The 20,403-nt window shown below is 37.1% G+C and overlaps 2 protein-coding genes across 6 annotated transcripts; one reads left to right on the top strand and one right to left on the bottom strand.

Annotated features, from left to right (window-relative positions):
- Positions 1–712: 712 nt before the first annotated feature.
- Positions 713–3,603, top strand: LOC149030066 (putative F-box protein At2g02030). Its single transcript, XM_089142382.1, has one exon. The coding sequence runs from the start codon at positions 782–784 to the stop codon at positions 2,168–2,170; it is 1,389 nt and encodes a 462-aa protein (XP_088998508.1). The 5' UTR covers positions 713–781; the 3' UTR covers positions 2,171–3,603.
- LOC149030065 (uncharacterized) lies at positions 3,354–20,354 on the bottom strand. 5 transcript variants are annotated; one of them, XM_089142383.1, is made up of 5 exons: positions 19,178–20,354; positions 17,592–17,639; positions 4,942–5,029; positions 4,292–4,379; positions 3,354–3,637 (listed from the first exon to the last, which is right to left on the bottom strand). In XM_089142383.1, exons 1-5 carry the CDS (start codon positions 20,154–20,156, stop codon positions 3,455–3,457), a joined length of 1,386 nt encoding a protein of 461 aa, XP_088998509.1. In that variant the 5' UTR covers positions 20,157–20,354; the 3' UTR covers positions 3,354–3,454. The 5 variants fall into 5 exon arrangements, with proteins under 5 accessions (XP_088998509.1, XP_088998510.1, XP_088998514.1 ...); XM_089142384.1 differs by having other exon boundaries at positions 4,292–4,373; XM_089142388.1 differs by lacking the exons at positions 17,592–17,639; positions 19,178–20,354 and adding exons at positions 5,121–5,168; positions 6,642–7,233 and having other exon boundaries at positions 3,355–3,637.
- Positions 20,355–20,403: the final 49 nt, after the last annotated feature.

Genomic DNA, 20,403 nt, shown 5'->3' with positions numbered 1-20,403 from the left:
AGTCATATTGAAGTGGCTAAATCAATACCCATGATATTTGGAGAAGTGCTTGAAGGGGAGGCTATGGCAGTGAGGGAAGGCTTGAAGGGGGTGCTAGAGCAGAGACTTGAACTCTTGGAAGTGGAATCTGACAACAGTGAGCTCATTTCCTTCTTACATGATGAAATAAAAGTTCCCCCTCTTAATACCCAACAACTAATCTATGACATCCGTTGCCTTACCTCAAAGTTTAATTCTTGTATTGTTTTCTTATGTTCCTAGATTAGCCAACTCTGTGGCTGATAATCTAGCAAAGGAGGCCTTGTCGTGTTCATGTGCAACTACTTGGCCTATTGCCACTCCGTGGTTGAACGAGCCATTGGTTGTTCCCCACGTGTAACTCATGGTTTCCTTTGAATGATGAGTTTCATACCCCAAAAAAAAAAAAAAAAAAAAAAAAAACTCTTTTATATATATATATAGGAAACCGATCCCAGCTCGTTAATTAAGACTAAATAGGAAAGTTTTTGTTTCTCACTTGTTTAATTTATTCAGTAAGTGTAATCCATATCAAACTCTAACCCCAACTCATAAACCGCTCCATGATTGCATTCAACTCAAATTCAAATTGTAATTATCTTATCTTTTTTGAAATCCTTATACAATAATCTTTATAAATACAATTAAATCCCAACCACCCAAGAGTGTGAGGTGTGAGAAAATCATCTCAAAATCGATCGATCTAGTTACTTACGGTCGTCGTCCATTAAGGAAAACTCGATCGATCGAGGAGGAACGATAAATGGAAGAATCAGAAATCTCGTCGTCGTCGTCAGAACTGCCAACAGAAGTAACGGAAGAGATCCTTTCGAGACTACCAGTGAAGTCCTTGATGCGATTCAGGTGTGTATCCAAACCATGGAAAATTTTATTTAGCGATGCTAGTTTCATTGTTAAGCACATGGAGCGATCAACTGAGAAAAATCCATACGACCCAACTCACATTCTTGAGGAAAAACTCGGTTCCCTCTACTCCTCAAAGATTGAATCTTGTTTCAGCACTACTACTACTAGTACAACTAGTACTGATCGGAAGATGAAAGGAGAATTAGGAGAAGAACAACAGTTACTCGTCAAGGAATTGGGATTCGAATGTATCAAGTTGAAAGCTTCATGCGATGGCTTGGTTTGCTTAAGCTTTAGAATGTCACGCAACGCTTACGGCTTTAGGGAAGGGTTACTCAATCCAGCAACCAGAGAATTCCTTTTACTTCCACAACATAAGGCAGGATCCCTTCTACCAAAAAAAAAAACACATAAGGCAGGATCCCATAACCTATTCCTCAACCCATATTACGGATTGGGCCTTGATCCGATAACCAAGGAATATAAATTGGTGAGGATTACTTACAATGTCGATACACCATCTGTGACGGTATATACAGTTAGTGATGACTCTCATGAGTGGAGACACATTTGTCGTCCTTTTCCTTATGAGATTAGAGTTCCAGGTCATAGAACATCCATTTGTGTGGGTGGATTTCTTCATTGGATGGCCTTTAGAAGAACAGGTGAAGATCATGAAGATGATGGCATGGGCCCTCATGTAATAGTGTCTTTCGATTTACACGAAGAAATGTTCCAAGAGATGTCGCGGTTGCCTTTCTATCAGCCGGACATGATTCCTTGCCTTGGGTATCTTGGAGGGTGCCTCACTGTATCTACTAGTTTCCCAATAGAAGGGGATTCGATCGAGTTATGGGTAATGAAAGAGTATGGAGTGAGGGAATCCTGGACCAAAGTTTTTAAGATGAAATCTTGTTTGCCTAAAACCATAAAACTGTACTTTGTATATTCTAGAGGGTTTTTCAAGGATGGTCAGGAAATTTTGTTGATGGCTGCTGCATCACAGCTGCTTACAGACCCTACTTTGTACAATCCAGAGAACCAAAAGCTTACAGAGCCTATTTTGTACAATCCAGAGACCCAAAAGATGACAAAAATGAAGAGTAGTCGACCTTATCGTTGCGACGATAGACCTTCCCATGTCTATTCCTTTGCTACTTTTGTGGAGACACTAGTTTCTTTAAGACCGAAAGGGAAAAAGAAGCGAAAAAGAAGCCAGGGGAAGCGACCCCGACAAATTAAAAGGTACACAAAATTCATCAATTTAAGTGAATCTACAGCTTAAATGTAAAGAGGGATATGGTTTATCGGCAACAGTCTTGGAACTTGAAGCTGTCAGGGACGGCTTGATTTTAGGATACTTTTTGGGTATTTTAAATCTGAGGAATAACTCAGATTGTTTGCCAGCGGTTTTAGCTTTAAGAGGTTTTTAGTCTTCCTTTGATTGGAATTGTAATAGCTTCTCAGAGGTTATTTGGCTTTGCTCAGTTTTCAATTATGTTTTGTTTTGCAATGTTCCTAGGAGCTCCAATCTCTTGGCTGATTTCTGGCCAAAGGAGCTCGGTGTTTGGCTCTTTCTAGATCTTGGTGGCATACTTCAACAATGTTAATGATTAATTCCTCTTTGTTATCGTCCAGGTTTCCTGGCTTGAACAATTTTATATAATGAAGTTTACTCCTTTTTTTACCAAAAAAAAAGTGAATCTAAAGATAGTTTACAGGCTAACCCAAACATATGAATCCAAACATATGAATCCAAACATATGAATCGAACCTAATTGAACCGGTTTTTCTTTTCATTTTTAATATGTATGGGACAACGTCTAAATATAATGTAAAGGCAAGTCTCATATGGGTCCCACACAATATGTATGGTGAAAAAACATCAGTGATCCCCTATGACGAGATTATTCGGACTCTCATTATTTGACCCCCCATGTTGAATCCTGGCTCTACCCCTAATGTTGTCTACCCTAGAAGATGAGCTTCCACTCCAGATCTTCAAACACGATTTGGAATGCCATTGGCTTTGATATCTCTTCTAGGACTTTCTTTTTTTAGCACCTTAATTAAGGGCTGCTCCCTCCTCCTTATTTCCCCTTGTACATTCTTTCTTCATTCATCCAAAAAAAAAAAATTAAAAAAATCTGAATATAACCACTGTTTGAGTCCTTTCATTCCTTAATATGTTTTAGTTCTATTCAAATTAAATGTCATTCGGATTTACCCTCTCAAACAGTTTTTTACCTTGCAAGCGTGGTGGCGGGAATTGAATGTTTTCTTCCACCAAAAGTTGAGAAGGATTGAACCCCTTCCATCCTTCATAGACGTATTTAAACAGAATATGTTCACTTATTATGTTTAACACTTCCTATGTGGGGATTTCATCAAATTCAATGAAGACCTTTTCTTTGTAGCTTACGATTCGTAGGAGGGAGCACATATAATTAGGAATGAGGTACCAAAATCAAATCAAACAATTTCTGAACTGAAAATCACCAATGTGTAAGTCGAAATGTAAAAGATAGCAAATTAGAAGAAAAACATGATTGGTTCTGATTAGGTCTGACTAGGCAGTATCACCATAGTTTTCCAACATCCATAAACCAAACTTCAGACCTGCACCAAATCCAAGCAGCAACCAAATTGGTAGCGTTGCTTTGAAAATGTCTGATTCACACTTTTCTTTGAGCATTGCCCTCTTTTCTTCTGCATCCCAGTGGATTAGATCCATCTCCCTTCCTAGTCGTTCCTGTATGCCCCAAAGTCTTTGTCAAGCCAATATGAACTCAATCAAAGTGATTCATAACACATTTAAAACTACAACTTGTGTATTTATTATTCGAAATTTTGAGAAAAGTTCTTGGTACGCTTCAAAGAGAAAAGGCAGTTTCTGAAATTTGAGGACCATTAAAGAAAGCATTAATTGTAGGAAAACCTGAATCATCAGCTTGTGGTTAAATACTCAGGAATATTTAACTCCCAAAATGCAGTATGAATCACGGATGACTCACTGACTGAATCTTCACAATAAATATTTTCAATTCAGTTTTCAACTAGCTCCTGAAGGATCAAAAGAGAAAAAAATTCAAAACTATGCCCAGGAGTAGCTCAATGGATTGGGATAGACTCATGCTTACTTGTCGAACAAATTCAAATTCTAACTGAGATCAAAATGGTGTACCTAGTGCACAGGGTTCCCACCACTGTGGAGAGAGGGAAGGGTCATAAGGTACTCAGCCTTACCGATGCTTTCACTGAAGGACTGTTTCAGACTTAAAACCCAGTGTCTAAATGGAGACCATTGATAGCAGAAAGGTTTCATACCATCTTTGCACAAGCATGGCAGGCATAAGGGGGTCTTCTCATTCATTGCATAAAACTCAAGAAATGGAAACTTGTTTACCTCAATGTTTTTCAGCTCAGCTTCAAAAGCTGCTTTCTCTCTATTCTCCCATGATTCAATGGCTTGCAGGATTTTATCATCCCTGTTACTAAAAGAAGATTAATAAGCAAGCTCAGCAGAGTTCAAAATGCTAAAAAAAGCAGAAATACCATTTTAGAAAAGTACAAATTTTCAATCCTGATTTCTATAATCAGCTCAGTTAAATCAGTTAATAGTTAAAACTTACAGCATATTAAATAAAATTATCATAGTTGATCAATGCTGTGCTACCTTAGATGGTCAAACCATCAGAGTTGGGATTTTGAAGTAAATCAGTAAAGAAGATTAAGGGCATCATGGCCAGTCTTCAAACAGAAAAATGAAGACTATAGGTAAAATTTGAGTCTAAAACATTGAAGTTTTTCATAATAAATGGGCCAGGGCATTGCAATGTAGTTGAAAATGTCTATACATAAAGCATGAGGATTTAATATAGTTTTGCTATTGTCTCGGCTCAATTGTAAGAACTTTTTACTTAATAAAATTCCCATGACAGAATCAGCAATCGTAACACTAGGCAAAACTCAGTATTAGAAGTGAATGCAACCTCATCAAAGAAATGTGCTAACTCAGAGGAAGAACTTCCAGAGGCGAAGCTCAAATTGTCTTACTTGTATGCTGCTGTTGTCTTTTCCTTTCGTTTCCATGCTTCAATCAAATATTTTTTTCCCTCAGCCACAGCCCATCCAAAAGCAGAATCTAATGAACACATAAAAGGAACAACAAGTTGGTTTGTGATCGTGATTGTGTATCCACTCATAGCAGGTAGTAGTTCTAATTCAATAAGTACCTCTATTATCGGAGCTGCCAAAACTTCTCTCCAGTGGATTCTGGACTTCTGTTGTGGAGAAATATCAAATGATTAGACAATAATGATATCATCCTAAAGAATTTCCTGATTCACTACAGACCATGAAGATTGGAGCAAAATAGTAAAAATTAAATAATCTTGAGCTCTTAGATTGACACAGATATTTGACAAAGATAGGAATATACATATATAGGGGAACTCTGTTTGCATTTGTTGCACAAACATATTGACCTCCACTTGGGTTGCCTGGAAAGTTCAAATTATTTTATCTTTTCTATTTAGCACTTACAGCCTAACGTTTGTTGCATTATGAACAATTGCACGAAATGAGTGAGGATCTGCAGATCACCTAAAATGATTCTAATTGAACTGCTAATTCAATGTAAGCCAATTAAATTTATTTGGAAACCTGTAAACTCAGTTTCCAGATATGGTAAAGGGGGGGGGGGGCAAAGTTGATATATGTGAATGAAAAAACAGAGAAAGTCAACAGATTGCAATTGCCAGAATATTGGATGTGGTCATAGCAAGGACATGAGCAGTAGAAAGAAACTCAATGGTCATGGCTGCAGTGATGAACTATTACTCCTACAGCTTTCTCAGATGGGATATCTCAGTCTTAGCTATCACTCCTACAACAATCTCAGACGTTAAACATGGATTTTACTCCAAAAATGAGGTTCTAGAACACAACCAATTTCTTCAATTTTAATTTTTATTATAAAGAAAACATCCTATCTACAGCTTGGCAAAAGCTTTCCTAGATAAAAATTTGAGAAAATAGTAATTATTAAATAAAAGCAAACCTGCTAAAATAGAAGTTCTAAAATAGTAACAAACTGAAAGTAAGAGCTACCTAAAAACTGGTGACCCCAGTGCGAAAGTCTTTCACACAAGCAGAGTCCAAAGGGGGGGGGGGGGGGGGGGGCAATTTCCAATGCAGTATTACCTCAACAAAACTGCAAGTGGGAGCTACCTAATCCAATTAAAGTATACTTACTAAAACTGAAAATAGAAACTAAACTGTAGCAACATCAAGATAGAATCTTTGTCTACTTGCTGAGCCAACAAGATTTAGAAAGTGTTCCCAAATAAGGCATATGTTAGTCATGACATTGTTAGTTTAGTCCTTTTTCTTCTTCATTAAAATGCTTCTATTCACAGCAAGGCCAGCTTATGTGATGCTCCTTGAAACAACAGAAACTTCAAACATCATTGGACTATGCAGCCCCTCATAGCAGTCACATCTCACAACCTTGTTAGGCTGATTTTGTAAATTGTTTCTACAGGTATATGTGGGCTTATGATCTATATCAAGTATTCTAGTCCAAGGCAATTAAATATTTACAGCAATAAAAGATTAGTGAAAGAATTTCAACAGTCAAGAAGAAGTACAATGAAAGATCTCTATACATGATAGAATAATACGTCCAATAGAACATTCTGTAGAAACCATCAAAGAAATAAGTCACCTACCTGTTGTTTTCTTTATAGCTTGACCTGGTTCTGTTTCTGGTTTGACCACCATCTTGGATTCCAAATTATCAGGTTCGATCTTCTCTGCTGTATCTCTAGTTTTGGCTTCATCAGTATTATGATAGCTGCATTCGGGCTTCTTTTGGAGGAAGCTAGGATATGCATTGGTCATCACTGACTGGAAAGACCTACCCAGTGCAAGATCCACCAACCAAGAATCAGGCAGTCCCAATGAGACTTTATTGGCCTCCTGTGGTATTCTATCTGCACCAGCCTTCTCCAAAGATTTGCTCTCATTTATGGGATGTTCATCTGACGCATTTGCAATGTTTCCATTGCATTCAGCAGCAACATTATCAAGAAAGTTTCCAATTACTTTCTTGGCAAGTTTTCTATCCGGTGAGTCATCTTTCTTCGTCATACTATCTAAGAGGAGGGAAATAAGCTCAAGCTGCTCAACAGATACATCATCACTTTCCGTTAACACTAGGGTCATAATTGTCTCCATGGCAGAGAAGACATGTTCAGGGTGATAATCCCTTATGGAATTCAAGAAATGTTGGAACATCTCAAGAATCATGGCATCACAATGAAGATCCAGCATTACAACACACGATCGAACTTTTGCCATGGAAACAAGAATCGAGACTCTCTTAGAATATAAAGGACTAGACGTATCAGATAATCCCTGAAATGCATCAACAATCAACCGAAATATCTTCTTCATTTGTTCATCATCATAGGGAGAAACTGGTGCTGATATGCTTGTGACCTCACTAATGCAAGATGCAACTGCAACTTTGACATGAATATCCGAGTGACTCATAAGATCATCAGCCACCAGTGCCTTCTTCAGTTGGCAAAGTGCTTTTCCCATTGACTTTGATGGCGATTGGCCTACCCATGATAGGAAATACGCAGCTCGGTCAAGAAGATAGAAGAGTTTACGGACATTAGAAGGAGGATGAACAAGTCTCTTTCCAAACTCCTTCAAAACTACTTCGAGCAATACTTTCCCAAACACCATTTCTTCCCGTTCCAGATCCTTGAAAGCTTAGAGGTAAACTTACAAGTTCAAGAACACTAAAACCCTAGAAAACCAGAATAAGATCGACCAAGATGAAACTAAAACAACCCTGCTAGGGTTTAAAAAGAAATGTAACAAGAATCCCGAAAAGAAAGAATCCAGGTGTTCTTCGCTCCGCCGGAACCGGTGGTGTTTCTGTTTCCTCTTAGCGTTTATTTGAATTTTCCCTCTTTTTTCTCCTTAAGTAATAAATATAGATAGAATGAGCAGGACGAAAATCAAACCAAACAATTTCTTAATTGAAAAAAATACAATTTTAAACTTAGACGTAAAATATATAACAAATTAAGTTTCGTGACTAGTTTTTCTGACCCACAGAAAAAGGAAAATCGTGAAATGTTTACCCAAAAGAAAGGATCTTTGGGAATAGTCACATAAGAGAGATGATTGTGGAGCTTCTTTTTTTTCTAACAATTATTCACATAGGTTTTCATGTTTGCTCTTTTTTTTCTTCTGGTTCCTTGTGGATTAGAGTCACCTTGTTCTTCATTTTATCTTCCATTTGGCTGCACTTTTGTCGATCCTTTGGGTTAGTTTAGGATTAGTTATGGATCTTAAAATCCTTTTTCAACTCTATTTGTGACGCAACTAGTAAAATGGCATTGATGTTGAGTAGAGCTACACAAGGGCCACAGGGGCCTTTCCCACATATGAAATCTCAAAGTTAGGAATTTATTCCTAAATCTTCTCTTGCATCAGGTATTATTTGTTTCACTATTTCTTCTTCTTCTTTTTGTCATCCTTGATTTGATATTATATTTTATTATTATTATTTTTATTTAATTTTATATTATAATTAAAATATTTGTAATATGTAAGGTAACGAACTACCATGATTTGTTTGATTTGCATTTAGCCTTTTACTGCTAGAATCATGTTTTTTCTTTCTTTCTTGGAGTGTTGATTTTGTAAAATATATTTTTGTACATTAACAATTCTCATGCTTTAATTTACCTATATTTTATAAGAGTAGAATTATCATTCTCAACAATTCACCTATAAGACTTGGTTTATTGTATGCTGGGGTGCGGGTATTTCTCATGGGTTCTTAGAAGCAAGTTTAAAGTATGTCCTTTTTTTAGGTAGAAAAATTATTTATTGAGAAGCAATTGATGCTACCAGGGTAACATCAGTGAGATAAAGAGTGGAAAGTGGAAATTTTTTGAAGCGGGACAAGCAGAGCAGAGCTCTGAAAGAAAATCCGATGTGAGTGAGCATTGAACTAAGAGAATGAAGACTGGAGACGCTAATGAAGGTATAGCTTCTGCAACAGAGACTGATCATTTGTAGCGGAGTAGTAAGAAGATGAAACGAGTTTTTGGATAGAAGACAACACACTGCTGGAATCATCGAATCGATCTTATGTAGAGATGGTTTCTAGAGGTGTCATGGGAGATCAACAAATCCCTAATTTGAGTTTGGTGGTTTCTCAAGGGATGAATGCTAATCACTTCTCGAGGGTAATCTTTCTGATTGGGAGACAAATGATGAAACTGACACAAATAGGGAGAGAGAAAACAATCATTTTTGTCCAACCATAATTTTATCAAAGGAGAAAAAGGAAAGGCTATGGAAACCTTGGTAGGAGGCGTTTGATAATAAAACTTGTAGGGAAAATAGTGGGATTCAAATTCTTGTCAGGAAGACTCCAGGCACTATGGAGGCTAGCAGGAAACTTGGATCTCATTGATATAGGGAATAACTTTTATGTTGCCAAATTTGCTATCAAGGAAGATTTTCAACAAGCTTTTACAGAAGGACCTTGGATTATAGCAGATCACTACCTCTCTGTGAGGAGATGGAAGCCCGATTTTTAACCTAGAGGAGGAAATTGTTAAGAAATTGGTTGAATGGGTTCCTTTCCCAGGCGTCTCAATTGAATATTTTGATAAGAAGTTTCTAATGAATTTAGGTGGTTGTGTGGGTAAGGTTATCAAAATCGATACCACAGCGGTGCAAGCAATTCGAGGTAAGTTTGCTTCGGTATGTATTGAAATATATTTGACAAAACATGTTCTACCCAAATTCAGGCACAAGGGTCACGTACATCATATCCTTTATGAATCTTTGAATCTGTTATGCTATGGATGTGGTGGTTTCAAACATCATCAAGAATAGTGTACTACCACCACCATTGACTTTGGATATACTGAAGAAAGTAATTTTGATGGACACATTTACAAGATGATTTGGCAGCACCTATTTCTCCGGCTATAAACAAGATTTCAACAAATACCTATGGACCTTGCATACAAGTACAAAAGCCAAAATACAAGAAGGATATCCGCGGGAACCCTAGCAACAGAGGAAGCAGGGGAAGCTAACATGCTAGAGGTGGCACATGTAGTACATGCCACGTGGCAACCTAGAATCCAAATTAATGATCGAAATATGGAAACCACTAATATGAGTCCAACATGGAGAGGAGTTCTGAATGTAGTAAATGTTTTAAGGGAAGTGGTAGGGCCCAATGTGTGAATTTCATAAATGCAACAAGGAATCAGCTACACACTCTTAGAAGATGTGCAACGTGCAAAAACAAGGATTGAAAATATGAAAAACATGCTAGTTGTTGAATGAGATGAACACAAAATATCACAAAGAGAGAAAGAGAACATGACTCCAAATATTGTGAACAACATTGCCATCCCAATTGATATTGATCAAGCCAATCCAGCGGGCCAACTCACCTTAATACCGAAACTAGGGAAACCTCCAAATGAAGAATCAGGCATCGATATGTTGATTGAAGAAATACAACAAGTCATGAAGTAGTCTCATTTCTCCAAGAATGATATGTTATTAGATATTACAAATCTCAACTCTATCTAAGTTCTTTATGAATATTCTTTCATGGATTTCCAGGGCGGTTGGCAGTAAGTTGTTTGCTACTGCCCTAAATCACAATAAGAAAGAGTATAGTCCAAAGTGTCTTATAATTATGGAGCCTCGGATCAATGGCATAAGGGCAGATCGGGTTATTTCTAAAATTAGAGGCATACAAAGCTTCAAGAGTGATGCACTGGGTCTTGCTGGAGGTATTTGGTTTATTATCCTTTGTGATAATTATTAGGTATCACTTCTCACTCACCAACAATTTTTATTTCTAGAAATAAGGATATTTCATTAGACAAGTATTGGGGACTAGTGGCGATTATGCTAGTCCCATTGAGGCTAATCGCTAGAAAGCTTGGGAAGATCTAGCGAAGGTATTGAATCATTATCCACATCCATATTGTGTAGTGGGGGACCTAAATGATATTCTTGATGGATCTGAAACAAGGGGAGGGAGCCCAAATCTCTAATAGAATAAGTAAAAAATTCAAAGAAAATATAAATATGTGTAATCTGTTGGACATGTGATATGTAGGGCCCAAGTTTACTAAGAGAGGGCCCAAATGGAATTGTCATTGTTGTGTCTACAGAAGACTTGAGCGTGCTCTTTGCACTGGTGATTGGCGCATTCTCTACCCAGAGGCATTAATCAAGACCTTACCTAGATTTAAATCTGATCATCATCCTTTTTCTAGTGGAAGTGACACCAAGCAAAAACCGTTCAGAAGAATACCTTCAGAATGGAAGGCATGTGGTTCACCCATAGTGATTTCTTTGAGGTTGTGAGACAGGGTGGGACCAATCGGCCACCCTTCCTGACGCAACACAAAAGTTACAACAAACTTTACTTACTTGGAATAAGAAAGTTTTTTAAAAATTAGAAGGTTCTAAATTGCATGCACGATTGGGAGGTATTCGTAGAAAGCTCACTAAAGGACCCTATTATCCTTTTTTGGTTAAGTTCGAGTAGCAGCTCAGATCTAAATTAGAAACAGTTTTTAGAGAGAGGAAATACTATGGGCCCAAAAATCTAGAAAAAATGGGGTGTTGCAAGGTGACCGCAACACTAGATACTTTCACATTTCTACAATATCCAGGAGAAGAAAGAATAAAATAGAAGGCCTTAAAGGGGTGGAGTCGGTGGACAACGAGTAGATCTTTGATTCAGAACTACTCAAATGCCATGTGCAGATTTTTTTTAAAAGTTGTTCTCAGTGGAAAACTTAGAGCCGACTATGCTTTTCACTGATCATACTTATCCCCTACTTGATCAAGATTGGCTTTCTATCTTAGATTTAGATATCTCTTATGACAAAGTTTATAGGGTTGTCAATCAAATTGGGCCTTGGAAGGTGCCTAGTCTAGATGGATTTCAAATTGCCTTTTGTCAAAAGACATGGGAGATCATTGGTAGATTCGTTTGCAATACAACCTGATTAGCCTTTGCAGGACAATTAGAAGACAAATTAAACGAAAATTTTCTGGTCTTGATTCCCAAAGTGAATAAACCAGAAAAAATTACACATTTTTGCCCTTTTTTTTTTTTTTTTTTTTTTTTGGTGAAGAAACTAAATTTATTTAAAAGAAAAGCCCCTGGAATACAAAGTACCAATTACATCAAAATGCAACAGCCAAAGAACAAAAGGGGGGGAGAGAAAGAAAAAGAAGAAGCCTGAGAAGCCTGCAGATAAGAAGCTAATCTATCAGCTACAAAGTTTCCTTCTCTATGTGTATGATTCACAATTAGTACATCAAACTGATTGGAAAGATTGAAGATATCATGTATGTAATGGCTGATCATCCAAGGTGGAGTCTCTGATTTGTTGTTAATCAGACTAACAACAGCTTCATTTTCGCCCAATTTCAAAATGACTTTTCCGATGACCTGGTTTTATTTACAAAAGCTTCAATTGAACAAATGACTATTGTGAAGGCATGCCTAGATAGTTTTTGTTAGACATTAGGAAGCAAAGTATAGAAAAAAAAACTCGTATTTTGTTGTCTAAAAATATTGGCAATTCAACAACAAAATCTATTGCCCAAGTCAATCGTTTTACCATTCCAGATGATTTGGGTAATACCTAGGGGTACCTACCAACTACAGTAAAAGGAAGAATGGTAGTTTTAATTACATGGCTACAAAAGTTAAAGAGTGACTCTCAAATTGGAAGACAACCTCGCTTTCTTTGGCAGGAAGAATTGTTCTTGCCAAATCTGTGGTGTCAACCATTCCCTATTACTCAATGCAATCTGTGCATATTCCTAAAAGGATTTTGCAAGAAGTAGAAAAAACAACGAAGGCTTTTATTTGGGGAGATACTTCTCAATGGAAAAGGGCTCACTTGGGGAACTGGGAGAGTTTATGCAAACCAAAGGTAGAAGGTGGATTTGGCTTTAAGAAGTTAATTTGGATGAATGAAGCATTTATTATGAAGCTAGTTTGGGGAGTTCCACAACAAAATATTGTTTGAGCAACAATCTTGAAGGAAAAATATGGGCCACATAGAAGGAGAACACCCTTTACAATTTTGGTGTCTGACTCTCCTTCATGGAAAGCTATATGTAATACTGAAGCTAAGATGAGAAAGCATTATAGATTTATCATTGGCGATATTAGAAAAGCTCTCTTTTGGAGGGACCAATGGCTTGAAACCAAGGACCTTTGGAAGCAATGGCAAAAGATCCAATCTCAACAGCCATTGATCCAATCCCAACAGCCATTGTAGGAGACACAATAAATCAATTCATCATAGATGAAGGGACATGGAGGGAATCACGTTTTGTGAGCTTGCTACCATAAAATATCTACAACTCAATCAGATTTCAAAAGGTTCCAAATTTGGAACAGCGTAGAGATATTTCGCTGTGGATTCCTTCCTCGGAAGGTATATTTTCGGTTCAATCTGCTTATGGTGTCTTTGTAGCTGAAGGAACCATTTCTCATACAGGCTTTTTTTTTAGAAATACTGGGAACAATTATGGAAATTGAAACTACCCAGCAAATTTTGTACATTCCTTTGGTTAGTTTCCAAAGACTAGCTTTAAACTAAGGAAAGGAAGACGTACTTGAGGATTCAAGACAATGATCGTTGCAGCCTGTGTATGAATGCAATAGAGAGCTAAGGAAGATTTGTAGGAGCCTTATATTTCATGTGGCTCTAGAGAAATGAAGATTCGCATGAGGAAGATTTTTCAAGGCCAAGAAACGCTGCACAAATCATTGAAGCATACTACAATAGAGTTAAGGAAGCTTGGCATTCTTGTTTAAAGCCGACACAACACTTAGGGAAGGATTCCAATGACAGATGTTGGAGATGCCCAAGCAAAGGATGGTTTAAATGTAATACAAATGCAACAATCAATATAAAGGGGGAAGTATGCTCAACTAGTAGGTATTGTTTGGAATCACAACGGTAATTTTCAAGGGGGCTTTGCCCAACGGATTCAAATATGCCAAGTAACAGAAGTAGAATTGTTAGCTATTCGGGAAGGGGTTAGATTTGCTTTGAATTTGGGAGCATGACTCTTGTAGTTAGAATCTAATTCTAAGAAGGCGATCTTGATGTATGAACCTAATGTTTAGACCCTGGGTCATTTTGGAAGTCTAGTTAACGAGATACCTCCATTTGTTTGTATCACGTGGACACGTCCGTTTTGGACATGTTGGAAGAAATTTCAACAAGGCAGTAGATTGGCTCACAAAGATACTGATTAATGCAGAAGATGGGTTGATAATCATTACTGAAGCCCCTCTAGATTTGGGAGAAATTTTAAGGAGGACCTCCAAGAAGGTGTCTCGTAGTCTACTCATTTTCCTTTTGTGCCTTTTGGGTCATCTGACCCCCTTTCTGTACCCAAAAAAAAAAAAACCACTAAAACTACCATGATTTATTTGATTTGCAGTTAGCCTTTTATTTTTTTTTTTTTTATTTAAACATATTTGTTTTTATGTTAGTAATTCCCATGCTTTAATTTACTTATATTTTATAAGGATAAAATTATCATTCTCGACAATTTGCTTATATTTTTAGTATGTATGGGCCAATAATTTAAAGGCAAGTCTCATATGGGCCCCACACAATATTTGTGGTGAAAAAACATGAGTGATACCCGATGACAAGATTATTCGGACTCTCATTATTTGACCCGTCCCAGGTTGAATCCTGGCTCTACCCCTAATGTTGTCTACCCTAGAAGATGAGCTTCCACTCCAGATCTTCAAACACAACTTCGAATGCCATTGGCTTTGATATCTCTTCTAGGTTCCACTTGCTTCCCCATCCCCTTGCTGGTGTCTGGTGACATCCTAAGGACTTTCTTTTTTTAGCACCTTAATTAAGGGCTGCTCCCCTCCTTATTTCGCCTTGTACATTCTTTCTTCATTCATTCAAAAAAAAAAAAAAAAATTCATCTGAATATAACCATTGTTTGAGTCATTTCATTCCTTAAGGGCCTGTTTGGTTACATGAGTCTGGAGATTTCAAATCTATAGATTTCAAATCTATAAATTTCAAATCTATGGAGTTATAATTTATAAAATTAGATGTTTGGTTGTGGAATGAAATCTTTGGACTCATCCTAAAAAACAATTTGATCGACGTGAGTTTTGTGAATGTGCAAATGTATAGCTTTTTTGAAATCTTAGGATTTCACCCCTTACCCATAAATCTACAGATTCACGATTTTAGTGTAAAAATGTGAATCTCTAGATTTCATGAATCTAGAGATTTTTACAACCAAACGGGTATAATTCTCAGATTCATGAATCTGGAGATTTGAAATATTTGGATTCATGTAACCAAACAGGCCCTAATATGTTTTAGTTCTATTCAAATTAAATGTCTTCGGATTTACCCTCTCAAACAGTTTTTTACCTTACAAGCGTGGTGGCGGGAATTGAATGTTTTCTTCCACCAAAAACTGAGAAGGATTGAACCTCTTCCATCCTTCATAGAGGTATTCAAACAGAATATGTTCACTTATTAAGTTTACCACTTCCTATGTGGGGATTTCAACAAATTCAATGAAGACCTTTTCTTTGTAGCTTATGATTCGTAGGAGAGGACCACATATAATGAAAGAGGAGCACATATAATTAAGAATGACGTACCAAAAATTACTTATTACGGAATGAGGTACCAAAATCAAATCAAACAATTTCTGAACTGAAAATCACCAATGTTTTAGTTGAAATGTAAAAGATAGCAAATTTGGAGAAAAACACGATTGGTTCTAATTAGGTCTGAATAGGCAGAATCATCCAAATACCAATCAGTACACCTGCAACAATTCCAAGCAGCAAATAAATTGGTATCATTGCCTTGAAAATGTGTTCTTCACACTTTTCTACGACCATTGCCCTCGTTGCTTCTGCATCCCTGTGGAGTAGATCCATCTCCCTTCCTAGTCGTTCCTGTATGCCCCAAAATCTTTGTCAAGCCAATATGAACTCGATCAAAGTGATTCATAACACATTTAATACTACAAGTTCTGTATTTATTATTCGAAATTTTGAGAAAAATTCTTGGTATGCTTCAAAGAGAAAAAGCAGTTTCTGAAATTTGAGGACCATTAAAGAAAGCATTGAACAATTAATTGTAGGAAAACCTGAACCATCAGCTTGTGGTTAAATACTTAGAAATATTTAACTCCCAAAATGCAGTATGAATCAAGGATGACTCACTGACTGAATCTTCACAATAAATATTTTCAGTTCAATTTTCAAATAATTATTCAATGACAAAAGTAGTGTCTGATATGCTGAATGATTATGCTGTAAAGGAGCACATAGGCTGGGTAGGCTTGGGATTCGACAAGGCAAACTTAAGCCCAATCAGATTCAACTAGCTCCCGAAGGATCAAAAGAGAAAAGAATTCAAAACTGTGCCCAGGAGTAGCTCAATGGATTGGGATAGACTCATGCTTACTTGTCAAACAAATTCAAATTCAAATTCTAGCCGTGATCAAAATGGTGTACCTAGTGCACAGGTTTCCCACCACTGTTGAGAGAGGGAAGGGTCTTAAGGTACTCAGCCTTACTGATGCTTTCGCTGAAGGACTGTTTCAGACTCAAACCCAGTGTCTAGGTGGAGACCATTGATAGCAGAAACGTTTCATACCATCTTTGCACAAGCATGGCAGGCATAAGGGGGTCTTCTCATTCATTGCATAAAACTCAAGACATGGAAACTTGTTTACCTCAATGTTTTTCAGCTCAGCTTCCAAAGCTGCTTTCTTGCTATTCTCCCATGATTCAATGGCTTGCAGGATTTTATCATCCCTGTTAATAAAAGAAGATTAATAAGCAACCTCAACAGAGTTCAAAATGATAAAAAAAAAGCAGAAATACCATTTTAGAAAAGTACAAATTTTCAATCCTGACTTCTATAACAAATATCTTTGTTCCCAACATGAGCTCAGTTAAATCAGTTAATAGTTAAAACTTACAGCATATTAAATAAAATTATCATAGTTGATCAATGCTGTGCTACCTTAGATGGTCAAACCATTAGAGTTGGGATTTTGAAGTAAATCAGTAAAGAAGATTAAGGGCATCATTGACAGTTTTCAAACAGAAAAATGAAGACTATATGTAAAATTTGAGAGTCTAAAACATTTAGGTTTTTCAAAATAAATGGGCCAGGGCATTGCAATGTAGGTGAAAATGTCTATACATAAAGCATGAGGATTTAATATAGTTTTGCTGTTATCTCGGCTCCATTGCACGAACTTTTTACTTAATAAAATTCCCATGACAGAATCAGCAATCGCAACACTAGGCAATACTCAGTATTAGAAGTGAATGCAACCTCATCAAAGAGATGTGCTAACTCAGATGAAGAACTTCCAGAGGGGAGGCTCAAATTGTCTTACTTGTATGCTCCTCTTGTCTTTTCCTTTCGTTTCCATGCTTCAATAAATTTTTTTTTTCCCTCAGCTACAGCCCATCCAAAAGCAGAATCTAATGAACACATAAAAGGAACAACAAGTTGGTTTGTGATTGTGATTGTGTATCCACTCATAGCAGGTAGTAGTTCTAATTCAATAAGTACCTCTGTTATCGGAGCTGCCAAAACTTCTCTCCAGTGGATTCTGGACTTCTGTTGTGGAGAAATATCAAATGATTAGACAATAATGATATCATCCTAAAGAATTTCCTGATTCATTAGAGAACATGAAGATTGGAGCAAAATAGTAGAAATTAAATAATCTTGAGCCTTTAGATTGACACAGATATTTGACAAAGAAAGGAATATACATATATATATATATATATATATATACACACACTTGTAAGTGATATGATTCATTGATAGGGGAACTCTGTTTGCATTTGTTGCACAAACATATTGACCTCTGCTTGGGTTGCCTATGTTTTTGGGAGGGAGGGAATGTGGATGGTTCAATTGTCACGTAAAAGTGCCTGGAAAGTTCTAATTATTTCATCTTTTCTATTTAGCACTTACAGCCTAACGTTTGTTGCATTATGAACAATTGCACGAAATGAGTGAGGATTCGCAGATCACCTAAAATGATTCTAATTGAACTGTTGAATCAATGTAAGCCAATCAAATTTATTTGGAAACCTGTAAACTCAGTTTCCAGATATGGTAAAGGGGGGGGGGGGGGGGCACAAAGTTGATATATGTGAATGCAAAAAACAGAGAAAGTCAAGAGATTGCAATTGCCAGAATATTGGATGTGGTGGTCATAGCAAGGACATGAGCAGTAGAAAGAAACTCAATGGTCATGGCTGCAGTGATGAACTGTTACTCCTACAGCTATCTCAGATGGGATATCTCAGTCTTAGCTATCACTCCTACAACAATCTCAGACGTTAAACATGGATTTTACTCCAAAAATGAGGTTCTAGAACACAACCAATTTCTTCAATTTTAATTTTTATTATAAAGAAAACATCCTATCTACAGCTTGGCAAAAGCTTTCCAAGATAAAAATTTGAGAAAATAGTAATTACTAAATAAAGGCAAACCTGCTAAAATAGAAGTTCTAAAATAGTAACAAACTGAAAGTAAGAGCTACCCAAAAACAGGTGACCCCAGTGCGAAAGGCTTTCACACAAGCAGAGTCCAAAGGGGGGGGGGGGGAGGGCAATTTCCAATGCAGTATTACCTCAACACAACTGCAAGTGGGAGCTAAACTAAAACTGAAAATAGAAACTAAACTGTAGCAACATCAAGATAGAATCTTTGTCTACTTGCTGAGCCAACAAGATTTAGAAAGTGTTCCCAAATAAGGCATATGTTAGTCATGACATTGTTAGTTTAGTCCTTTTTCTTCTTCATTAAAATGCTTCTATTCACAGCAAGGTCAGCTTATGTGATGCTCCCTTGAAACAACAGAAACTTCAAACATCATTGGACTATGCAGCCCCTCATAGCAGTCACATCTCACAACCTTGTTAGGCTGATTTTGTGAATTGTTTCTACAGGTATATGTGGGCTTATGATCTACATCAAGTATCCTAGTCCAAGGCAATTTAATATTTACAGCAATAAAAGATTAGTGAAAGAATTTTAACAGTCAAGAAGAAGTACAATGAAGATCTCTATACATAATAGAATAATATGTCCAATAGAACTTTCTGTAGAAACCATCAAAGAAATAAGTCACCTACCTGTTGTTTTCTTTATAGCTTGACCTGGTTCTGTTTCTGGTTTGACCACCATCTTGGATTCCAAATTATCAGGTTCGATCTTCTCTGCTGTATCCCTAGTTTTGGCTTCATCAGTTGCAAGATCCACCAACCAAGAATCAGGCAGTTCCATTGAGACTTTATTAGCCTCCTGGGGTATTCTATCTGCACCAGCCTTCTCCAAAGATTTGCTCTCATTTATGGGATGTTCATCTGACGCATTTGCAATGGCTCGATTGCATTCAGCAGCAACAACTGTCGTATGGTGAGTCTTATCCGGTGTAACACTATCAAGAAAGTTTCTAATTACTTTATTGGCAAGTTTTTGCCTAATTGGCAGAATATACTCATCTTTCTTCCTCATACTATCTAAGAGGAGGGAAATAAGCTCAACAGATACATCATCACTTTCCGTTATCACAAGGGTCATAATTGTCTCCATGGCAGAGAAGACATGTTCAGGGTGATAATCCCTTATGGATTTCAAGAAATGTTGGAACATCTCAAGAATCATCGCATCGCAATGAAGATCCTGCATTACGACACACGATCGAACCGTTGCCATGGAAACAAGAATCGAGACTCTCTTAGAATATAAAAGACTAGACGTATCAGATAATCCCTTAAATGCATCAACAATCAACCGAAATATCTTCTTCATTTGTTCATCATCATAGGGACAAACTGGTGCTGATACCCTTGTGACCTCACTAATGCAAGATGCAACTGCAACTTTGACATGAATATCCGAGTGACTCATAAGATCATCAGCCACTAGTGCCTTCTTCAATCGGCAGAATGCTTTTTCCATTGACTTTGATGGCGATTGGCCTACCCATGATAGGAAATACGCAGCTCGGTCAAGAAGATAGAAGAGTTTACGGACATTAGAAGGAGGATGAACAAGTCTCTTTCCAAACTCCTTCATAACTACTTCGAGCAATACTTTCCCAAACACCATTTCTTCCCGTTCCAGATCCTTGAAAGTTTAGAGGTAAACTTACAAGTTCAAGAACACTAAAACCCTAGGAAACCAGAATAAGATCAACGACGACGAAACTAAAACAACCCTGCTAGGGCTTTATATAGAAATGTAACAAGAATCCTGAGAAGAAAGAATCCAGGTGGTGTTTATCCCTCCGCCATAACCGGTGGTGCTTCTTCTTGGCGTTTGTTTGAATTTTTCCCTCTTTTTTTTCCTTGAAAAG

This window comes from Hakea prostrata, chromosome 1 (genome assembly GCF_041222555.1).
Source record: "Hakea prostrata isolate BN-2017 chromosome 1, UWA_Hpros_2, whole genome shotgun sequence".
Lineage (NCBI taxonomy): Eukaryota > Viridiplantae > Streptophyta > Magnoliopsida > Proteales > Proteaceae > Hakea > Hakea prostrata.
This window is presented reverse-complemented; position numbering and strand designations above follow the sequence as displayed.